We start from the raw sequence: 21050 nt of genomic DNA, 5'->3' as shown, positions 1-21050 counted from the left end.
ATTGAAGTGGCTCAGATGGACTTAGATTGGCAACATAAAGGTGAATTATTTTTGGCCCGGTGGGCTCATGACACTTCAGGCCATCAGGGCAGAGATGCAACATATAGATGGGCCCGTGACCGAGGGGTGGACTTAACAATGGACACTATTGCCCAGGTTATTCATGAGTGTGAAACATGTGCTGCAATTAAACAAGCCAAGTGGTTAAAGCCTCTTTGGTATGGAGGACGATGGTTGAAGTATAAATATGGGGAGGCCTGGCAGATTGACTATATCACACTGCCACCAACCCGCCAAGGCAAGCGCCATGTGCTTACCATGGTGGAAGCAACCACCGGGTGGCTGGAAACATACGCTGTGCCCCATGCCACTGCCCGGAACACTATCCTGGGCCTTGAGAAACAGATTTTGTGGCGACACGGCACCCCAGAGAGAATTGAGTCAGACAATGGGACTCATTTCCGGAATAACCTTATAGATATTTGGGCCAAAGAGCATGGCATTGAGTGGGTATATCACATCCCCTACCATGCACCAGCCTCTGGGAAAATCGAACGGTACAATGGGCTGTTAAAAACTACACTGAGAGCGATGGGTGGGGGAACTTTCAAGCATTGGGATACACATTTACCAAAGGCCACTTGGTTGGTCAACACCAGAGGATCTGCCAACAGGGCTGGCCCAGCCCAGTCAGAACTTTTACATATTGTAGAGGGGGACAAAGTTCCCGTGGTGCATATGAAGAATTTGCTGGGGAAGACAGTTTGGGTTATTCCTGCTTCAGGTAAAGGCAAACCCACTCGTGGGATTGCTTTTGCTCAGGGACCTGGATATACTTGGTGGGTAATGCGGGAAGATGGGGAAGTCCGATGTATACCTCAAGGGGATTTGATTTTAGGGGAAAACAGCCAGTGAACTCAATTGTATGCCGTTGCCTGCTGTGTAATGCTTTTATAGCCCATCAACTAGATGTCTCCAGGTCACCAGCGACTGGCCCTGACTTCCCTCCAGCCATCATCCCAACAGAGAATGAACTTGGAACATCATGGACCGAATGGACTCGGCAGCATTATAGGGATTGGTCCATGCACTAAGAAAATGATTTTTTCCTCTTGGTCTGTATGTATATGGATGTATATATGTGGGAGAGCGATGGTGTATTGAAAATGTGGGATCTGAGCACGACGTGAATGGTATGGAATAAGGGGTGCATAATGTCCTGGGTTCAGCAGTAGCAGTCATGTTTTTTCCTTTGTGTTAACTGGTGCAGTGCTGTGTTTTGACTTCTAGTTTGAGAACAGTGTTGGTGAAGCCGATGTTGTTGGTTGTTGCTAAGTGATGTTTACCCTGACCAAGGACTCTGTGAGGCTCATGCTCTGCCAGGGAGGAGGGGAAGCTGTGAGGAAGCAGAGACGGGGCGCCTGACCCGGGCTAGCCGGGGAGGTATTCCATACCACAGCACGTCATGCCCGGGGTGGGGGGTAACTGGGAGTTACCCGGAAGGACAGGGGCTTCCGGGTGGAACTCGTTTTCTTGGCCGGTGGTATCGTATTCTCTTCCCTTGTTATTTTCCCTTATCATTGTTTTAGCTGATAGTAGCGGTGGTGATTTGTTGCTGGACTGTTCTTGTCTCAACCCGTAGGAGTTGCACTCTCTCGATCCTCCTCCCCGTTCCTCCGGGAGCGGGGAAGGGGAGAGCCCCGGTGCAGGGGGGGGGAGACGGACACGGACCTTGATTGTTGTCAGCTCGGCACCACTCACTGGGAGTGAGTGAACAAGTTACCTGACTGGGTTTAAACCACGACAGATATATATGTAGTGGATATCCTTGTCCTTTCAATGCCATTAAAGTCTGTAGAAGGCATTTGTTCTTCAACAGACTGTAGGTTTTTTCAAAACCTTAACATGTACTTTGGTCATTAAAGTTTGTTTTCTATAATAGCTTGCAGACCGAGACACTAGCTGGCTAACCTAATTGCTTACTTTGAAAGCTTTGGAGAAAACCCACAGCTTTCCAGATACAAAAAAATCGTTGGTATCAGATTATTGTCAGTACACTGGTTGCATGCCCTGCTTAGACTTTAAAAGGTTTTGGAGTGTTTTGAGTAGTCCCTTGGCATTGCAACAAAACATTTGATATGATCTCACGTCTTGGAGCTTTGTCACGTCTGCTGTAGGAAGCCAACAGGTGTGATGAAAAAACTCTGGGTGGCAAAGCAGCCCTGTCCAAGAGGCAGGCAATGGAGTTCACTGAGATCTGGGAGGACATCCCCTCGCTGCTTTGCACCTCAACCACCGATACAACTCCAGTAAATAGGGATATATCTTCTTGTGAAAGGGGGAAAAAATCCCAGATCAACGGAAGAAAGAACACAGACTGTCATCAGTTATTAATGGAATCCCAGGGAAGCAGGTTAGGTGAGAATTTAGCCCACCTTTTGCTGTAGAGAAAGCAATGATGGTGTATTGACTCTACATATGGCAGGACCATTAGGAATCCCAACTGCGAACTGCTGAATATCCCCCTATAAAATGATAGGAAAATTTGCAGGGTTGGGATTAAACCCAGCAGAAGCAAACACGGAAAAATCCCAGAGGATGACCAACCTCACGGTCCAGTGGGAGATGTTCCCATCCTTTGCTCAGGTCCTGACAGACTGCAGTTTGTCATGTACGCTGAAGTCAATCCATCCTACACACAGTTTCTGGTACTTCCTGGTGTATAGAGGGACTAAGCTATGCACAAATCCTGGTCTGGATAAAGAATAATGCCATGTAGCTCTCTATTATTTCCTGGAAGCTGACAAAAGGGGTCGATGCTTGTATCTGTCAGCACTTGCATATCTGTCAAAAGCTGACAAAAGGGGTCCGATGCTTGTATCTGTCAGTACTGTCAGTGGGTGGGGTGGGTATTAATCTTCTGTGGATTTTGGTTTTTTTTTAGTGGAAAGAGTGTTATTCATGAGGTCCTCTACTGATGATCACAAGTGAGTTGGAGAAGCAAGGGGTTTGACGGAGAAGAAAATCGTCCTTATTTAGGTCCCTTGCCCTTGTGTGCTACCTGACCTTCTGCAGCTCCTGTCTCAGCCAGGAGGGCAGGGGTTGCCCCAGCCTGTGCAACAGCTTGGACAACTCCACGTTGTGGTCTCTGTAGTAGCTCGACAGAAATTCTCGAGACTGAGAAGGATGGGGAAAAAAGAAAAAGAAACAACAGTCAAGGAAGGAAACCCACCCAGGAGATATGCACTGCTCCCAGCAAGGGGCTCAGTGTGGCTAGTTTTGGAGTCAAACAGAAGGTCAATATTCAAACATGTTAACTTGAATCTCTGGAAAGCCCTTACCTCTTGGTCCATTGGTGGGTATTTCCGACCTTTGCTTTTTCCCAGGCACTTTGTTTTCCCTCCTTCCAGTAACTGGCACCAAAAGCCTTTCTGAGGGTCAAACCTGTAGAGGATTATATTTTTTAAAGACCTCACTACAGAATAATCGTCCAACTACTGAGACATCAGTGTTAGCCAACAAGTGTTGCTGCCCACATCTCTCTAGATGACAGAAATACTGAGGACAGAGTGGGAAACGGCTTTCCTGTCTTGTGAAAGCTCCAGGAATTTATTTTTTTTTTTCCACAAATTTTCTTTAGAAGTGGCTCAAGGTCAGAGGTTTTTCACATTGTGCTTTACCTACACTAGCTAGTTTAGCTAGTTATTATTCCTCTTGTCCAGCATGTAGGGTACAAGTTTTTGATCTGTAGGATGCCAGTCAAAGTCCTGAGCCTCAGTCTCAAGGATCTTACACAGCCCCAGTCCAGACTGTGACTCATATTTTGTTGTCTGGTTTTGGTCAGAGATTTTATTAGTGTCAAACTGCTCCATGTATCCCTGTGGGATGGTAATGTTTTGATCAACTGACACTTGAAAAGAACTTTTTGCTGAAAAAAATTAATCAGCTCTTTCGCTGGAATTAGATGTGCTGTATTCTCAGGACATCACCAGCTGTGCTAAAGGACAGCTGTCCATCCTTCAGCTGGAGCTGATGCTGTCACTGGTTGGCACTGTCAAGGTGAGAGGGGTTAAAAAGGGCAAGCATCTATTTGCTGGCTTCCACAGGCATGGGCTCAGTCCCTCAGTCTACTTGTAGAGAAAAGTAATTACTGTGTGACTACCACATGATGAGAAATATAATATTGGTAGGTTTTATGTTGATTTTTGAGTGAAGTAAGCAGTGTTCAGGTCTACTGAAAGAACTGTGGTTTGATTGGTAATAATTTAACTGCACCTGAGAAGCTGGTGGTTCCGTATCTTTAGATCCAAATGTAATTTTCATTCCAAAGATGGCATTAGAGCATAAACACTGTCTTAGCAGTCTTATCTGAAATACACAATTTTATTTCTATGTCTAAAATTCAAAGATACAGGAATTTTAGATTAAGGCTTTAAAGCACATACTCACTAAGGAATGAACAACACGCAGTGTTAAGTATTGAATTTATTGCTGCGGGACTTGCAGCATGCATAAAACATTGGCAAGGTTTGGATTTCTGCTATTCAGCAGATGTTTGAAAAGGATGAAGTAGAATTGGCTGGAACAGGTTGTTAATGAGTTACAGACTATCTTGTTGCCCTAGGTCTAGCCGTACAACATGGGTGCACCTGCAATTTGCCACTGTATGTAAGTGAACTGATTTCTGGAGAAGGGTGAACCTTCTGCACATTTTCTTGCCCAGCTCTTTATGGCAGGCCTTATTTCCTAAATTCCTTCAGTAGCTGTATCAATTAAAAATAAATAAATCATTGGTTAAATAGTTATATCAGTGATAAATTCATTTCTGCTTTGGCCTTTTCCATCTGCTCGTTGTATGGTGAAGTACTTGTGCTGGCTTGCACTAATTTCCCAAAAGAAGCAGCAATATAGTGTGCTGGGAAAGGAAAACTGCAAAACTGTGCCCCAAACAATATTTCTGCCTCAGAAGAAACATATTGAATGGATTTGGGTAGGGGAAAAGAGGGTAAGACAGCTAGGGCTGAATTCAATCAAGGCGTTCAGGCATTGTGAAACTCTCAAAACCGTGAAAAGATAATTGGGCACAATGGAAGTATTTATTTGAAAATAGTGATAGTTTTAAGGGTAATGTTACAAGTGAGCTCTTTAAAGCAGCCAGCAGAAGCCTCTCCTCCAGGCCTGGTTACTTTTTCCTCCCCTACAGAGCGAGGCTGTGAGAGGTGCAGGGTGCAGGGCTGAACCGGGACACCTTTACGCTCACCCCGCCTCTTGGGAAGTCAATACCTGATGCTAAAGGCAGGGTGGGTGCCTACTGGGGGCAGAGATAAACAATGCCACCATGAGGATCCTTCTGGTATCCTCTGACAAAATGTTGCAGTGCTCCAAGAGAAAACATTTTTTTAAACACATTCCTCTAATCCTGCCTTTTCCTTTCCTTCCTGTTCTTCACAGGAGAGAAAACGAGGGAAATCTCCTCTGTGAGGCTTATGGATGTTGAGCTGCCTCTGTGGCCAGAGCATGGTGTGAGGAGCCAGGCTAGAGGAAAAGGCATTTTGTCCTAGGTTTCTGTTCATAAAGTTCAGGCACTTAAAATTTTAAGCTATCAATCACTCCCTGTGAAAACGAGTTGGGTGGGGGAGAGGTGGGAAACATCTCTTCAGTGCCATAGTGGGAACTTCATGCAGACAACTGACTAGTTTCCCTCTCCTAGCGCTTTGTGAGTTACCCTAGCGTCGACTGATGGCATTGCATGTGAAAGCCTTGAAACATTAGTTGATTTTCCTCATTTTTTTTCACTACTCTGATCTCTCAGGTCATGGAATCACAGAATCACAGATGGATTAGAAGGGACATTTAAATGGCATCTCGTTCCAGCCTCGCTGCAATGAGCCAGGGACACCTTCCACTAGACCAGGTTGCTTAAAGCTCCACCCAACCTGACCTTGAACACTTCCAGGGATGGGGCACCTACCACCTCTCTGGGAAACCTGTGCCCGTGTCTTACCACCCTCATTGTAAAGAATGTCTTCCTTGTATCTAGTCTGAATCTAGGTCCTCTTTAGCAGTGTGTGTAAGAAGCAATGACCTAGTTGCCCATCTCAGCTGTGGCTCTTGCTAACCTGACATGATGTGCAATTCTCTCCAGATGCCTGAGCCCTTTGTCTGTCTCCCCTCTGATGTCTTCTTCCGCTGGCTCTGATTAGTACTTTCCTTCTGCCTGGGTTGGTTTTACTCTCCTATAAGACGTTCACATAATTACTCAGGGTGATGAACTTGTTGCTCCCTAGTGTTTGCAGGTCTGGGTCCTCAGGCTTCTTTGTGACAACTTTAAAAATCTGTGGTGTACAGTTATTAGTCAGTAATGACAAGGAGCGATCCTATGCAATCTTTTTTACTTTGGCAGTCCTATCATAAAGTGACTACATTGTTCAGTGCATTTTTCAATTAAATCCTAAATCTGTACAGAAGTGTGTACTCCCACAGCACATTTGCATTCCTGTTGCCTCTAAAAAGTGATTGCATAATTTTATAGTTGTGTTTACAATCCATTTTTCCTGTCCAAACAAATAGGAGGCCGAAGTTTGTTCCTGGTGTCTGACTCTGCTGACTTTAATTTAGTTACAGAAAAGAGGATATATGTATGTGGGTGTGTATTTAAAAACCCAAGCAGAAGGCACTGCAGATGTGTGGCAGCAGTTATTCAAAGATCAGTAGTTCAGCTGTGTACTCAAACTCCTCCTCTATTTCAGCTACATTGGAAAACAATGACTTAAAAAATTACATTGTCAAATCTAAAATTTTTCCTTTAGAAAAAGATTTTGGCACAGCAACATTCTTAAGGCCCAAAGACCAGCAAGCACTCAACTCTCTCTTTAAACCTGTTGTATGAAAAACCAGAACCCTCCTGGTGAAAGAAACATTAAACAATCATGAGCAGAGAGGGGGCTGTGTGGGGTTGCTGGAAAGCCTGTGATCTCCTTTTCCCCTCACTTTTCCTGGTACCAGCCTTCAGGGAAGGTAAGGTACAGGCTTTGCTATTTCCCACCCCACATGCAGGCTCATGCTTTCTGCTTGCACACTGACTTGGCAAAATCCCCTACTGCAGTGCCAGGCTTCTCAGCACATAGATGTTCCAGGGCTCTCTGAGCCCAGCACTTTGGGCTGTAATGGGATGATGCTCCTCCTGTGTAGAGGCTCAGTACAAAAGCTACTTACAATTTTCTGCCAGCTTAAGAGGGGAGAAAGTAATTCAGCCCACCTCTCACCCCTGCAGAGACTCTGCCTTCCTGTGGGGAACTGAGAAGAGTCAGAGCACCACACAGGCCATTGATCCCCTTGCATGGGGAAAGCTTCACCCTCCAGGTAATGAGGGTGAGAAATGTGATCGGGCTCATCATAGCTGCCTTTGCTAGATCTGAACCAAAGGCTGTGGGAAGTCAATCAAAGGGCTTTCCATATATGAAAATGGGATTAGGAAATTATATATTTGGTCCATGTTAAAAGGAAATTATCAAGAAACTATATGACCAAACAAATCTTCTCTTACTGGGCAATTCTAACCCAGTGTCTGTCATTAGACTCCAACAAGAATATGGTAATAACCTTTTAGCCAAATTATTCACACCTGACCCTAGGTGGTCCTTCAGGTTCTGGACACTAGCATAACATTCAACAGTCTGATGTGCAAATGTGTGCTGAGTTCTTACGTGCACAGCTCACTGCAGCAGAATGTACATTTTAAATGGTCCAGTGATGAAAGCAAATCAGATGCCCATAGCAAACAAGCACTGAGTGCCTCAGGTCGGACACTCAAACTTAGCAGATGTGTTTTTACATAAATCTGTATGTTCATTCTGCATCTGATACAACAGATCGTGTAGGTATTTGTTCTGGATGTTGTGCAAAGTAGAGTTTGCATGTGGGAATGGGAATGTATGCAGTCATCAATTCTGTAATGTGTTATATACCTGCAAGTTAAGGGAAAACTGGAGGGGTGTTAGACAACCCCAAGCTTTACAAAATTAGTGTTGTTATGGATTTTTTTTTTATTAATTGTAATTAATGATCAAGTGGGGATGTACAGCATGATCCCGTAAGCCAGAGAGTAAAGGAACAGACTCACGTTAGAGCTTCAGAGTAATTATAATGAGGAGAGACTCCAAGAAACTTCTGCACTTCATCCATCACAGTAGCTGGGTCACTTCTTAGCTGCTGTCCATCAATAATAAGCAACTGTAGAGGTAAAAATGCTAGTTATTTAGAACCAACACTAAGGCTAACAGCATGGGGTTAAATTAGCATTTGACTCTGTACAGTTTAATTACAGATGAACTTCCTTTTAGATATACTTTATTCTGTTGAATTTGTATAGGTGGGCACTTTATATCTCTGTGCACACATTGTTCAAATGCAACAGTTAAAGCTCACAAGCCAATGCTGACTCTCAGAAAATTCTGAGAAAAAGAGACAAAGAAGGAATGTAAAATTATGATTGAGATTTATATTGTGTCTTTAGGAAATCTGGCATGGAAGGTAAGTAGAGAAAGCTCATGTATATCTTAGAGTAAAATGTTCAGAAGCTACTGAATTTTATGTTCAAAAGTGATATTGTGGCAATTTATTTAAAATTTGCCACCAGCCTCTCAGCCATGCAGGTTTGCAAAATTGTTAGCAAAGGGTTTTTTTTTGTTTTGTTTCTAATTAAAGAAGAGTGTGGCATAAAGGTACATTGACCTCCACAAGCAAATGTTCAGACAGGGTATCAAAAGTGTCATGGAGTACCAAGCAGTATTACTAATAACTATTTCAGGCAGATGTAGTTTATATTTGCTTTGAAGGCTTATTATGAATTATTAAGTTTTTGAGTGCACAGGCCAAGAGAATGCACATTACTGAGGCCCATTAGTAAGCACTGTGAGTGCTCTCTCTCTTTGTGCATTTTATTGAGAATGAGTGCATTTTGTTGTGCATCTTGTAAAATTAATCACTGTAACCATGAAACATGAGTGGTTACCAGTTTTACAGGGAAGATGTCAGTGTGCCCCTGAATGTTTAATAAGAGGGCTGCAGTCACTCTTCATTGGAAGAGAAGGAGAAAAATCTTCATGAGAGGGACAGCAGCAGGATGAGGGCAAAGAAGGAGCACAGGTAACAGGGCATGGGATGTTTGGCATCTTTTGCATGCTCCAAGTTCATCAGAACAGCCCCTTCTCCTTCAGAGGAAGAAGTTGGTCTGTGCTGGAGATGAGGAGACATACCCTGTTTGTTCCTAGGGTCATACTGCCTGGGGACAGCCTTTGCTGCTCTAGGCAGTACTGCTTCCCTGTTATGAAGGAGTAGAAAGGCCAGAGATGAAAGAAGAAAGTACTTTCTCCTTTCTCCTGGAAGTGGGATTGTCCTGCTTCTCCTATTTGTAGTACAGCTGAGACTGTATAATAGAAAAAGGGAGGATTGCAAAAAGACAAAGCTTCTATTTTCTTTCTGGATTTTCAGGTCCCTGACTAAACAGGCAACACTCAGTTCCACCTCCTTTCAGCAAAATTCTGTCCCACATAAGGTAATCTCTGGAGATATTTGTTCATTATACTTGCTCATTAAACACCCTTTTACAATTTCTTCTTACAGTAGGTAGACTTATGAACTGAGCTGTGGACAACATCCATGGGTCAAGAGTGCCCATGTATATATTTTGTAGTACTAAAATTTTGCTTTAGGTTTATATATCTGTAAACAATATTTTTAGTAATGGGAATATTCTTTAGGTCTATGTGTTTACATATATTTTTTTCATGGGAAAGATTATAAAAGTTCAGTAAGACGCCTGAAGGAAGATGGGGGAAAAGAATGTATTGCTGCTCTAACACTGAGAAAGGCTAATTCCAGATCAGGATCAAACAAATGTGGATTTTTTTATGAAAGGGAGTGAGTGGGAAGTGGAATGAAATTTCTAAAGTCCTGCCATTTTCTAAATGAATTTGTCAAAACTTCCCACAATGTCTCATGCTGCAGCTGCTTGTTTCTTGGGACCCAGAAGCCTTGTTAACCTTGGCTGATGCTGGAATGAATCCCCAAAGTCCCCGAACAGGCCCATGTGGCTGCAGTTAGTAGCATTTTCCCATTGCATCTTTTCCATCAGAAAACAGAAAAATCAACACACTTCTGCGAAATAGCCTGGTCGTGTTAGAGCTGCATTTCCTATCAGCTCAGAGTTGCAGTGGGAAATATCCCAGCACCTCTAGTGATGAGGCCATGCTCATTTTTGGGACTTTGATGAGCTTGGTTAAACAACAGGTTGAAAATTACCTGTGAAGCAGGGTAATGAGTTAACCATCGTTCAATATGGACAGCATACCAGCCGGGTGTCAGGCATCTCTTCTGGAGGGTCCTTATCTCTGAGGACGCCCACTGGCTGGATGTAATGACTTCATAAAAATTGAATTTCAAGGCAGTAGGGTCCTCATGGGATCGCTGGTGCTAATGGGAGATATTAGGCAGGTATTACAAGGATGCTGAGGATGAAGCCATGAGCCTCCCAAGATCTGTTGGGAGGGCTGTACTGGCACAGTGGGAGGGGAGTTGAGAAGCCAAATTTTGCCAAAATATACACAATTTTTTACTGCTTTGCATCTTGCACATTGACAGTTGTAAAGGTGCAAGTGAGCTATTAAAAATGGTGCAGACTGCAGCCCTAGACCATGTTTTATTCCTTGCAGAAATCATAACACCAGTATCAGAAATGGCGTATTTTATGCTGATTGCAACATTAGTAATTCGTGTCTGTTTTAACTCTGCTTTCAATATGCCCTTTATCTGTATGATTACACCATATTTTACAAATATGTTTTTTAAGTAGAGTAGACTTTCTTATGCAAAGACATAGGCTTGGTATTGTGGTTTAAGCCCAGCCGGTAACTTAGAACCACACAGCTGCTCACTCACTCCCCCCACTTCTTTCCCCTCCCTCCTCCTGGAGGGATGGGGAGGAAAATCAAAAGAATGTAACTCCCATGGGTTGAGATAAGAACAGCCCAGTAACTAAGGTATAACACAAAATCACTACTGCTACCACCAATAATGATAATGATAAGTGAAATAACAAGGGAAGAGAATACAACTGCTCACCACCTGCTGACCGATACCCAGCCCAACCCGAGCAGCGATTTAGCCCTTCCAGGTAACTCCCCCAGTTTATATACTGGGCATGACGTGCTGTAGTATGGAATATCCCTTGGGCTAGTTTGGATCAGATGTCCTGTCTGCTTCCTCCCGACTTCCCCTCCTCCCTGGCAGAGCATGAGACTGAGAAAGTCCTTTGTCAGAGTAAACATTACTGAGCAGCAACAGTTAAGAACATGGCTGTTTTTTGTTCCCAGGCTGAAAGTCAAAAACACAGCTGAACCTTGAGACAAAGGGGGGGGGGGGGGGGCACAAAATGGAATATAGAAATCTTTAGAATTAGTTTTAGGTAATGTTAAGTTTGAAGGCTTTGTAACAGTAGCAATGGAAAATTACTGAGGTGCATGATACATAGAAAAAAAATAGAGTGCAGCTAGAGAACATACTGAGAATTCTCACAAGATAAATCGTTACAGTTGACATAGTTTTAAGAAAAAAACAGTTTAGAAGAACAGGACACAGGATAAGGAGTATCTGGGAGCCGCAGGTGTCCAGGATGGGTTACAGTTAAACTAACTGATAAGTAGGAGGATAGGAGGATTATTATGTTTCTGGTGCTAACGAACCAATTAAACTGGTATGAGCATCTACTGTGCATGCTTCAAAGGCTGCCAGAAGTGATGAAGATTGTTGGAGGAAGTAAACGACCCTCAGAGACCACCACCACAATTCTGTACGTATGCGGGGAACTTTCTGGAAAATTATGTAATCTGTATATAGCCTCATGAATATGTATGTATGCCCAGTGGCTATAAAAGGATGGTTTGTGTGGCAATGGGGAGACACACGTTAGGAGGAGCTATCCCCTGTGTCTCCCAGCGCCGCAATAAAGAATACCTGCTTGTCAGCTTGAAAACTTTGTTGGCAAGTTTGTTCCTGGAGTTTTCTCCAAATCAATTTGGCAAATCAAGGACACTTGGTAAAAGATAAAGTGCTTCCTAGAGTTTCCTCAGAAAAACAACAGGCTTTCTTTTTTTTTCCAAGGAAAGGAAAAAAAACCCTGTTCTCCAGGCACAGCCCTTTTTAACTCCATGGAAACTTTAGGAGGCACTGCATACATATGTACACCACCCCATGTAGCTTGGCTTACATGCTGGAGGATGGGATGATGTACCAGATTCTCAGCATCAAGAGAAAAGCTCTGATTTTCTAGCTAGTCTATGCTCATTTCTCCCATGTATTCCCCTGGGCGAGGCACACCACTTTTCCTCGATGCGGTGTCAGTTGTAATTGAGATTAAACTGTTTGTTTACAGCTGGTGGCAGCTCTGTGCTGAGAAGTTTCATCATTTATGACACCAGTGTCACAGATGCCAACTGCAAAAGCTGGCACTCAGCATCCTTCCACTTCTACAGAGTTCAAATTAGGTAACCCTAGTTCTTGCTCAAGGGGTTGCTCAAATTCCCACAAATGTTGGCCATCATCCCCTGCTGCTGATTTCTCAAAGGCAAGGTGCGTACCTGGTACCAAGAATATGCCCGATCAGATGGGTCGATGAGGATGGTGATGATCTTGGCCTTGGGGATGAGGGAAGCAGCTCGCTTAGGGGCATCCTCAGAATGGAAATAGTTGGCACTTTTCTCGAAGACGAGGTCAGTGGTGTTGGAAGGAATGGGGAAGAAATCCATGTACCTGGGAGGTGAAGGAACTCATTAGAATTAGCAAAAATGACAAAAGGGTCATATCTCTCTGCTTCCCATTTCCTTGTAGGTGAAAAGGTGGGTTTTCAGGCATAATGCTCAAGAAGAAAAGTTGAATTTCTCAGCTCATTCCAGAACTGGAATAGGGGGAACACATCTTGGCTCTTACATGGTATTGGTAATAGCCAAAGCTTCCATGAAGTCAGGTTTTTCCTTTGATGGATGGGATTTTTGCTAAGAAGTTCATCAGTTTGGAATGGGTTTGGTTTAGCTGCAGAAGAAAATGGGAAAAGCTTCAAAATGTCAACCATTTAATTTTTAACCTTGTCAAAATACTTCATTTTGGAGCCAGCAAATCTTTCCTTAGACATTTTCAGAATGTAAAATTTGAATTTTGGCTTTGAATAGTCTTTTCCACTTAAAACTGATTAGAATTAAAAGTAGAAGAGAAGGTTCAACTGAAAGGGTGAAAAATTCAAATGAAACAAAAGGTGAAATTTCTCTGGAGGTATTTTCGGGTCCCTTTGACTTCACTGAGCACCCTGGGGCTTCCAGTTTTGGTGGGACTCACTGTTTTTTGTCCTTCTATAGAAACAAAGTAGGCAGGGCTCACCCTCTGCCCAGGACCCCACTGACTTTGGAACCTGCAGGCCAGTTTTGGTGACGCCTGGCAGAAGGAGTCTCCAAGAGGGTGGCCAAGGCTGGCCTCTTCGTCTACGTGTTACACGGGGCTGCAGAGGAGAGAAACCCCCCTGCCCCACCACCACTCCTTCTTCGCCACATGTATTACACATGTAATGTAGGATGGCCATGGTGAACTTGCTCTTTATGTAGTATGGAACAACAAACACCAAGCATTTCTTTCTCTTTCCCCTTATTGTTTGTGCCACCTTGACCTGAGCAGCTGGTGCTGTGGCTGCCGCACAGCCTGCTTATATCAGTCAGGCCTGTTCACTCCACACACTGTCCATGCTGTATGCCAGCAAGGAAACCACTCCAGATTAACCTGTGGAGTGTGATATTTATCTTACATTTAGGCTTTCACACAAGGATGAGAACTGCTGAGAAAGCCTTACACAAATGCTTTTCTTAGAAATAAATAGTAAAAGCAATATTTAAAAGTATGATAGAAATACCATATGAAATGCTCTACACTTGTTTTTTTCTCAAGAAGAGACAAATCAAATGTTACTTCATGAAAAGCCACTTTTGAAGAAAGAGAGTATAATTCAGTATAGAAACAGTTATGAAAAGAGAGTTTCTATTCAGCATGAGGACAGCCATCATAACTGAGATGTCTATTGTGTTCATTGATGAAAAAATAAGAAAATTGTGACTGTGATATCTAAACAAAATTAAGGACTTGATTAAATGTCCTATCGTTACAAATTAGTTTCTTTTTGTTTGATAATGTCAAGCATAACAAATTCATCCAGTAATTATGTTGATGTCATACATGCTTCTGTAATTGTTCCATTATGGTTTACCATGTATTAACAATGGATGCTTCTTTTTTTGTTATTCTTCTTACCAGTCAATTCCCTTGTGATAGTTGTTTCCATTGAAGAACTGAACTTCTTCAAAAGTTTTTGGACTAGGAAGATTGCTGATAATGGAAGGATGCATCAGAAGAAATAAATAAAGGGCTGTTGTTCCTACAACAACAAAAAGAGATGCCATTAGGAAATAGTAAAAAAATCTCTACCTTTGACCTTATTCATTCAAGAAAGTACTTTAAATCAATGCATGCTGAGATATACAGGAAAAGTAGATTACCTGTTATAAGGAAGTTGCCTGTTGATGAAAAGCCTGTATAAGCACAAGGGGCTTTCAGAGGGATGTGGGATACATGCAGACTCTTCTGCTTTTTGAGCTTTTGTCATTTCCAAACCCTGAATTCTGCTGTGTGATACAAGCCTGATATTGCTGCTGAAGGCATTGCTTGCTTGACTCTGTATTTAAACCTCTGAGGCAATTCAGCCTGCACATCTTTGTTTTCAAACTATTCATGTTGCACAAAACTTCTCAAAAGCATTAACTGTGGGACTATGTTTTTGTTGCTCCCAGAACTGTCTTTTTGCCCTCTGTGCATTTGTTCTGGGGGTCTGCTACTGAGGAATAAAAATTCTGTTTCAATGCTATTAAGCCTGTATGTGGTAAGTATGCTTTCAAATCCCAGTAACAGTACTTATTCATTATTTGTTTGAGAAAAACAACTGGAAATGTTATATGGTGGTAAACAAAATTTTGGAGAATGTCTCTTTAAAATTGCACTTCCATATTTTCATGCTATGCAAGCTGTCATTGGACTATGGATTAAAACCTGCTGTCTCTGTCACTGTCACAGTATTTCTGTATGATCTTGGATTAGTCAATTATTTCCCTGCCTCAGCATCCTCTTTGTGTAGTATGTCCACAACAGTAATCACTATCTTGGGAGAGGAATTGGTGGCTTAATTTAAATAATGCCCTGAGACCCTCAGAGGTCTGCAGGGTGTTAAGTACATTTATTGTCAGGTTCTTAAACAATGTTGAAATAATTTGTCAAAGAACTTAATAGCAATCCTAACACAAGGCAGCCTGACAGCAGCATTTTGTTATGTCAAGTGAGTGCAATTTTACTATACAAACAGTTGTCCCTGTCTGTTGGCAGCGAAGGAGTTACTGTCCGAATTCCACAGGGATTGGAAGTGAACCCTTCCTAAGGCAGGGAGTTGGTTTCAATTTACAGAACACAAATACACAGGTGCAAAACTGGGTGGCCAGCTTCGGTTACAAATTCATTACTTCTTACCTGTTTTCTGGGGTCCTATCACCAGAAATTTGGGTAGGTGGTCACAAGTTTTGTCTCTTGACCAAATATCCTTATGTCGTTTATCATCACATGGGTTCTGAAGAAGAAAAGGCAGTTGTGTACATCATGCTGGGGTATCCTAAATATTTGCAAGTCTTTGCAGGTGGGAAGTGTTAGGCAGTAATGCCAGAGCCTTACACTAAGTAGTAAAATCCCGTATTTCCTCATAAGAGTTTACTTGTGGCAGATATTGATCTGGTACTGAGCATTCAGGTACACAGGGATCAAACTCTCAGGTATTTTCCAGGACCAATCCTTCCAGGGGTCCCAGAGAACTCAGTAAGGCTACACAGTTGTGCAAATCCTGGAAGGATTGGTGTCAAAATCCACACTCTGTGAGACTACTGCATTTCCTTCTCTCCATTAGCTGGGCTCATTTCATAAACTCAGAGTTTTTAGGCACCTAGGTGGTCTCTTTGAGTAAAAAATCAATGTGTATGTAATGGTTTTGCATGACTGAGGATTAAGTTCACTCATTAGAAAAAAAGAAAATAAGAAAAAAACATTAAAAAATTTATTTAATCAAGTATTCATTTGAGGTTAAAATGGAAACCTCTGAATAGCTTCAAGGCATTACTTTCTTAGGTGACAAAATGGTTTCAGATATATGGAACTTAGTGCCAATTATAATTTACATAAACACCCAAAAGTAAGGACAAAATAGAAATGTGGGATATTATTCATCTCCTTATCTTTCTACTACCTATGAATGCAAAATAAAAATGTGTGAACAAAGCATGCCACAGAAAAAGTTAGGATTGACTACTTCTTAAAGCAGTTATCACATGCATACTGTTTTTGCATAGTATTGGCTGGTAATAGAAGATACTTTCTGCTAGTGAATAAAGTTAACAAAATAAAATGGAGAAAATTATTAACTGATTTGAATTGCTGTTCCACTGATGCCAGTGGAAATATTATAGATTTAGACTTCTTTTGCATCTGGACCAAAAATAACAGGAAAAATTTCTGTTCCTTTTTGCTAGGATAAGCCCAGAATAACTGCCCAGATCTCCTTGGTGTCACTCTGGATTTATACCTACATAGTTGAAAGCACAGCTTGGCATATCATATTCTGAATAAGAGCCAGACTTCTGTAACAATGATTAGGTAATTACAGTGCTGAAGGAGGTTACAAGCATCACATTTGAAACATATAGTCTATACAGAAACCCTCTTCATTCTTAAACAGAACTGCCCATTCTGTGTTTGCTGCTGACCCCTCTGGCTCTCCCTTTTCCTTGCTGTTCCACTGAAGGGGTTTCAGGTGGTAGGAAACCCTCCTGGTAGCTACAGTGATCCAATGTTAGTGATTTCCCATTGAGGGGTCCAATGACTCTGCATCTCTTACACCTGGCTGGTTGAGAGCATCTTATGGGTAGTGCAACACAATTAGTGAACACAAGGCAATGCATCAGCAGAACCTACAAACAGGGAGGATGGGAAGGGAAGCTTTCTCACACATAAGTGGCAATTAGGGGCTTTTACCATGCCTGAGTTAGGGGGAGTGGAAGCTAATCCATTTCTGGTCAAAAGCAGTGATGTCTCAAGCATGCGTAAATAATCTAAGGTAGCATGCAGGAAGAAATAACGTACCTGAACATGAAGGGGGATTATTATATTTTTTATAGGAAAAGATTCTTATTTCAACAAATGGCTTGTAATTGGAGGAGAAAGAAGATGTGATATTACCTGCCAAAGAGGGTCTGTCTGCTCTGGAAAGAGCTCAAAGTACTTCTGAGCCAGCTGAACGGGGGGCAGTGTCTGCAGGTTCAGGTTAGTTGAGCTTTTAACAAAGTTGGCCAGGTTGACAAAGGTGTATAAGCCCAGGCGATCGTTCCCATAATTAGATAAATGGGTCATGAAGATGCTGATCTAGGAGGCAAGAGAAACTTTTCAGTTACAGGGTATCAGGAGATAGCGGCATCTGGATGGAAAGGTGGGCACAGGGGCTCCAAGAGGTTTGCTAAACCCTGTACACACCCCAAACCAAAAGGCAATAAAAATGTTAAACTAGTTGCACTTCCTGTCTTCTCTGTGAGGGTCACATCTCCAACCTTCTCATGTGTGCACTATTTCTTTAAAATCCCTTATCTGAAGGGATGTATTGCTCAAGAGCTCCCCATGGAGTGGCATTCAGGAGTTGCTCTTGGAGATATTTTTGTCAATATTATGTTTTGAGTTCTTTTTACAAGCAACATAGAAACTGTTTATTGCATGCTTTAAAGTTTACTTTGCTGTTCCTCATCCCTGGGCAGGTGTCTGGAAGGTGCTGGCAAATGTGAGCCCTCGGTTAGGAATCCCCAGCACTTCGGAACATCTGAGGGAGACAGCTTGCTGCTCTTCAGACATGTAGGCAAAGCTTAATTTCAGGGCTGCTATTTATGGAATTAACCTGAAAATCTGACTAATATGGTGTCTCCCATGAATGAAGGTTGGCTAATTTGTTTAAATTGGCAGAGCTGGAAGTAGGTAAGTTCTGAAATGTAAAGATTTCAAGCCTTTGTGAATGATGGTATCTCAGCTAAATATCACTGTCATTGTTTTCTCCTTAAAGCCAATAAGGCTGCCTTTTTGTCAGCCTTACTCTGGTTCTCCTGTATGTGTCCACTGGTCTGTAGATCTTATAATTTCTTTCAGAGGGATTAAGATAATTTGTAAGAATAACATGAAGAATATATTTCCCAGTATTTTCTTTACATGGGGTGATTAAACTCAGTTTTGCAGCTGCAAAGGCCTCATTTCTCTGTAGATGGTAATTTTTCAGTTTTATGAAGATACTATCAGACTGAGTGTTGTTACTTGACTCTTCTACTCAGTAAATTGGCCTAAGATAGGATGCGCAATTTAATTATGCTGTTATCAAGAAATGACATCAAAGTGGTAATGTTGCACACACAATGCAGGTCATTTTTTTTGCTGGTGTGCAGTCCCAGGGTTTTGTTCTAGCAGAAGAAAGGGCTGCTGATAAAAATACTGTGTCCTGACTTTCAAAATAACCATGGAATGCAAAACCACATGCTTTCCACTTAAACCATCTTGCTCTGCCAGCATGGTGCTTTGAGCATTAGCCCACAATGTTTAAAATCATGGCCATTAGTTTGTTAAATTATTGACAAGGCTTTTCATTCTTCTATAAGGTGAAGATGGATGGAGCTTAGGACAAAGTGTCCCTTATGGCCCATCTGCAGTGTGTTTACCCTGTGCTCACTTTATTCCACAAAAGGTAATTTGTTCCTCACTTTCATTCTGTACTGAGCCTCTCTTGAGCAAAGATTGTCAGCTGTGCAAGATCTGTGTTCTGTGGGCTTGACTTAACTGGAGTGAACACTGAAATTGCCCTAGACTTTGGGCAGGTCCATATGTAGTACCCCAGAAACAGAAGGAAGGCCATGAATCTTCTTTGGGCTTGCAGTCTACTGACCTTCTCCATCACTCCCCCAAAAATACCAATACAAACATATCCTTTTAAATTTAGAGTTCAGCTTCTTTGCGATATGACAAATGCTTCCTGCAACCCAGTTTTAAAATGGTGGAAAACACAGGAAATGTTGATAGAGAATATTATCTTGTCTCAGGAGTGTTTTTTATAAGTACTAGAGGGTCTGTCAATGACATTTAATATTGTTGCAGCAATGTAATATTACTGCAGCAAATAAAGTATGCAAGTAGATCTACTTGCTCTTTTTGCTTTCTTTACACTTGAATTAGAACGAGGTTTTCTTAATGTTAAAAGGTACTTATAGGAGATGTATATTAGCTTATTTTCAGAGTTTCATTAAGCTGCAGCCCAATACAAAGGTTCCAATTGATCACTCTTTATGGAGTCAAAAGATCTGGGACATCTCTCTTGACTTCTTTTATTCCATTGATTTTTTTTTTTTTTTTTTTTTTTAAAGTGAAAATCCCCCAAGTGTGGTGCATAATAGATGGGATAAAACCACAGCTAATTCTTTGCTATCTGTCTCTGAATCAGTTGAGACAAAAGGAGATGGGTATTAACTGTTCATGTTTACAGCATGGAGGGACACAAAAGTCAGTTTTCATGCTGATGCCTCAATCCATAGAAAATGCAATAGTCTAGAAATGTGCTGAGCTAGCACAGTGCTGCTGTGGTGGGCCTTGAGGGTGGTGCTGGGCTGCACAGTGCCAGTGCACTGCTTTACTGGGCTCTTTTGGTGTGCCCAAAAGGGCTTCAGAACCAGGCTTAGGGGCAAGAGTGAGGAGACCAGTGAAAATCAGTGACTGTCCCCTCTTGCAGTGCTCTATGCAAAATAGGCAAATAAAAGAGAAGGAGCTTTGCTTTTATACTTTCTGTGACAAAAAGAACACAGGCAGGCAGCACTTCACCAGGTGGGATAATACTTTCAGGAGGGAGTTAGGATCCTGTTCTGTGCAACAGTGCGCTACAGAGGCAATAAATTCTTTCAGGTTCCTGAGGCTGGGGACAGGGCTCTGTCTGCTTTGCATTAGTCTTGAGGTTAAACTAGCATAAGCAATCTGCGTTACACAAATATGCAGAAAGATACTGAGTAAAACCCTTTGCGGTCACTACACAGCCTATAGCAAACACGTTATGGGAAGTGATGTCAACTGTGTGTCAGTTTGTTCCCCCACTGGGGCCAGCCCAGTCACTCTGCAGGACAGCAGTGCTCAAGTGATGCTGTAGTTTGTTCTGATGTAGTATCTCATCAGCTTTGGCAATTGGTCTCTGTGCTATGAGATTGTCTGTAAACTAATGACAGGGTCGTCACACAATTTTACTATCTAGTTCTTTCTTCCAGGACTTTTTAGAATCAGTTATATCCAGAAATTATAGATATACATGGAATTTTCTATATGTAATATTTGTACTTGCATGCTTGCAACATATACATTAAATGAAATCTAGGTTATCTTAGTAGAGGAAAATAAAAAGCTTGCTTCAAAATTATTGGAATATAAACAATGCTGGATCTGCTTAAACTGCCTTCTCTACTCAGAGTTAGTGCACTTTCTCCAGATCCATAGCCCCGTGTACCTATTAGTGCAGAATAGAGGTTTATTTCCTCCTATAACTGCCAAATTCAATACAGTCTTAACTAAAAGCACTCATTTTTGGACAAAGGTTAGCTACCTGTCTCTGGAGAGCACTAGAATCCTGGTCTCCTCTAAGACTGGCAATCATATTTGTCTTTGTGTGTGGGAATCCCTCCAGCCTGAGGGAAATCTGCAGTTGTGTGTGTTTGTACAGGAGCTGATACTAAGCAAGGCTGTTTGATCTATGATCCCAGGAGCCTATGCTCCATAGCCACCTATGTCCTTGCCATTTATCCTAGTGAATTGAAACAATTCGCACAAAGCTTCTGGCTTCTCCTTGAGAATACCATATGGCTACATTC

General features: G+C 42.1%; 1 protein-coding gene and 1 long non-coding RNA gene across 3 annotated transcripts in view; one reads left to right on the top strand and one right to left on the bottom strand.

The window, feature by feature from the left end:
* Positions 1–2927: 2927 nt before the first annotated feature.
* NDST4 (N-deacetylase and N-sulfotransferase 4) overlaps positions 2928–21050 on the bottom strand; it is a 108084-nt gene continuing 89961 nt past the window's right edge. Inside the window, exons 7-14 of the mRNA XM_061443328.1 lie at positions 17362–17544; positions 15610–15706; positions 14347–14470; positions 12636–12807; positions 10303–10473; positions 8123–8232; positions 3342–3444; positions 2928–3177 (exon numbers count right to left, since the gene is read on the bottom strand). Coding sequence (XP_061299312.1) covers positions 3058–3177; positions 3342–3444; positions 8123–8232; positions 10303–10473; positions 12636–12807; positions 14347–14470; positions 15610–15706; positions 17362–17544 — 1080 coding nt within the window. The 3' untranslated portion in view covers positions 2928–3057. The remainder of the gene's footprint in view (positions 3178–3341; positions 3445–8122; positions 8233–10302; positions 10474–12635; positions 12808–14346; positions 14471–15609; positions 15707–17361; positions 17545–21050) is intronic.
* On the top strand, positions 12435–18198 carry LOC133263665 (uncharacterized). 2 transcript variants are annotated; one of them, XR_009741518.1, is made up of 4 exons: positions 12435–12542; positions 14883–14971; positions 17301–17445; positions 17928–18198. It is a non-coding gene; the product is annotated as an uncharacterized LOC133263665 (long non-coding RNA). The 2 variants fall into 2 exon arrangements; XR_009741517.1 differs by lacking the exon at positions 12435–12542 and having other exon boundaries at positions 14373–14971.

Source organism: Pezoporus flaviventris, unplaced genomic scaffold (assembly GCF_033815535.1).
Source record: "Pezoporus flaviventris isolate CSIRO_AGI_PZ_B2104156 unplaced genomic scaffold, CSIRO_AGI_Pfla_v1 ptg000002l, whole genome shotgun sequence".
NCBI classification, from domain to species: Eukaryota; Metazoa; Chordata; class Aves; order Psittaciformes; family Psittacidae; genus Pezoporus; species Pezoporus flaviventris.
This window is presented reverse-complemented; position numbering and strand designations above follow the sequence as displayed.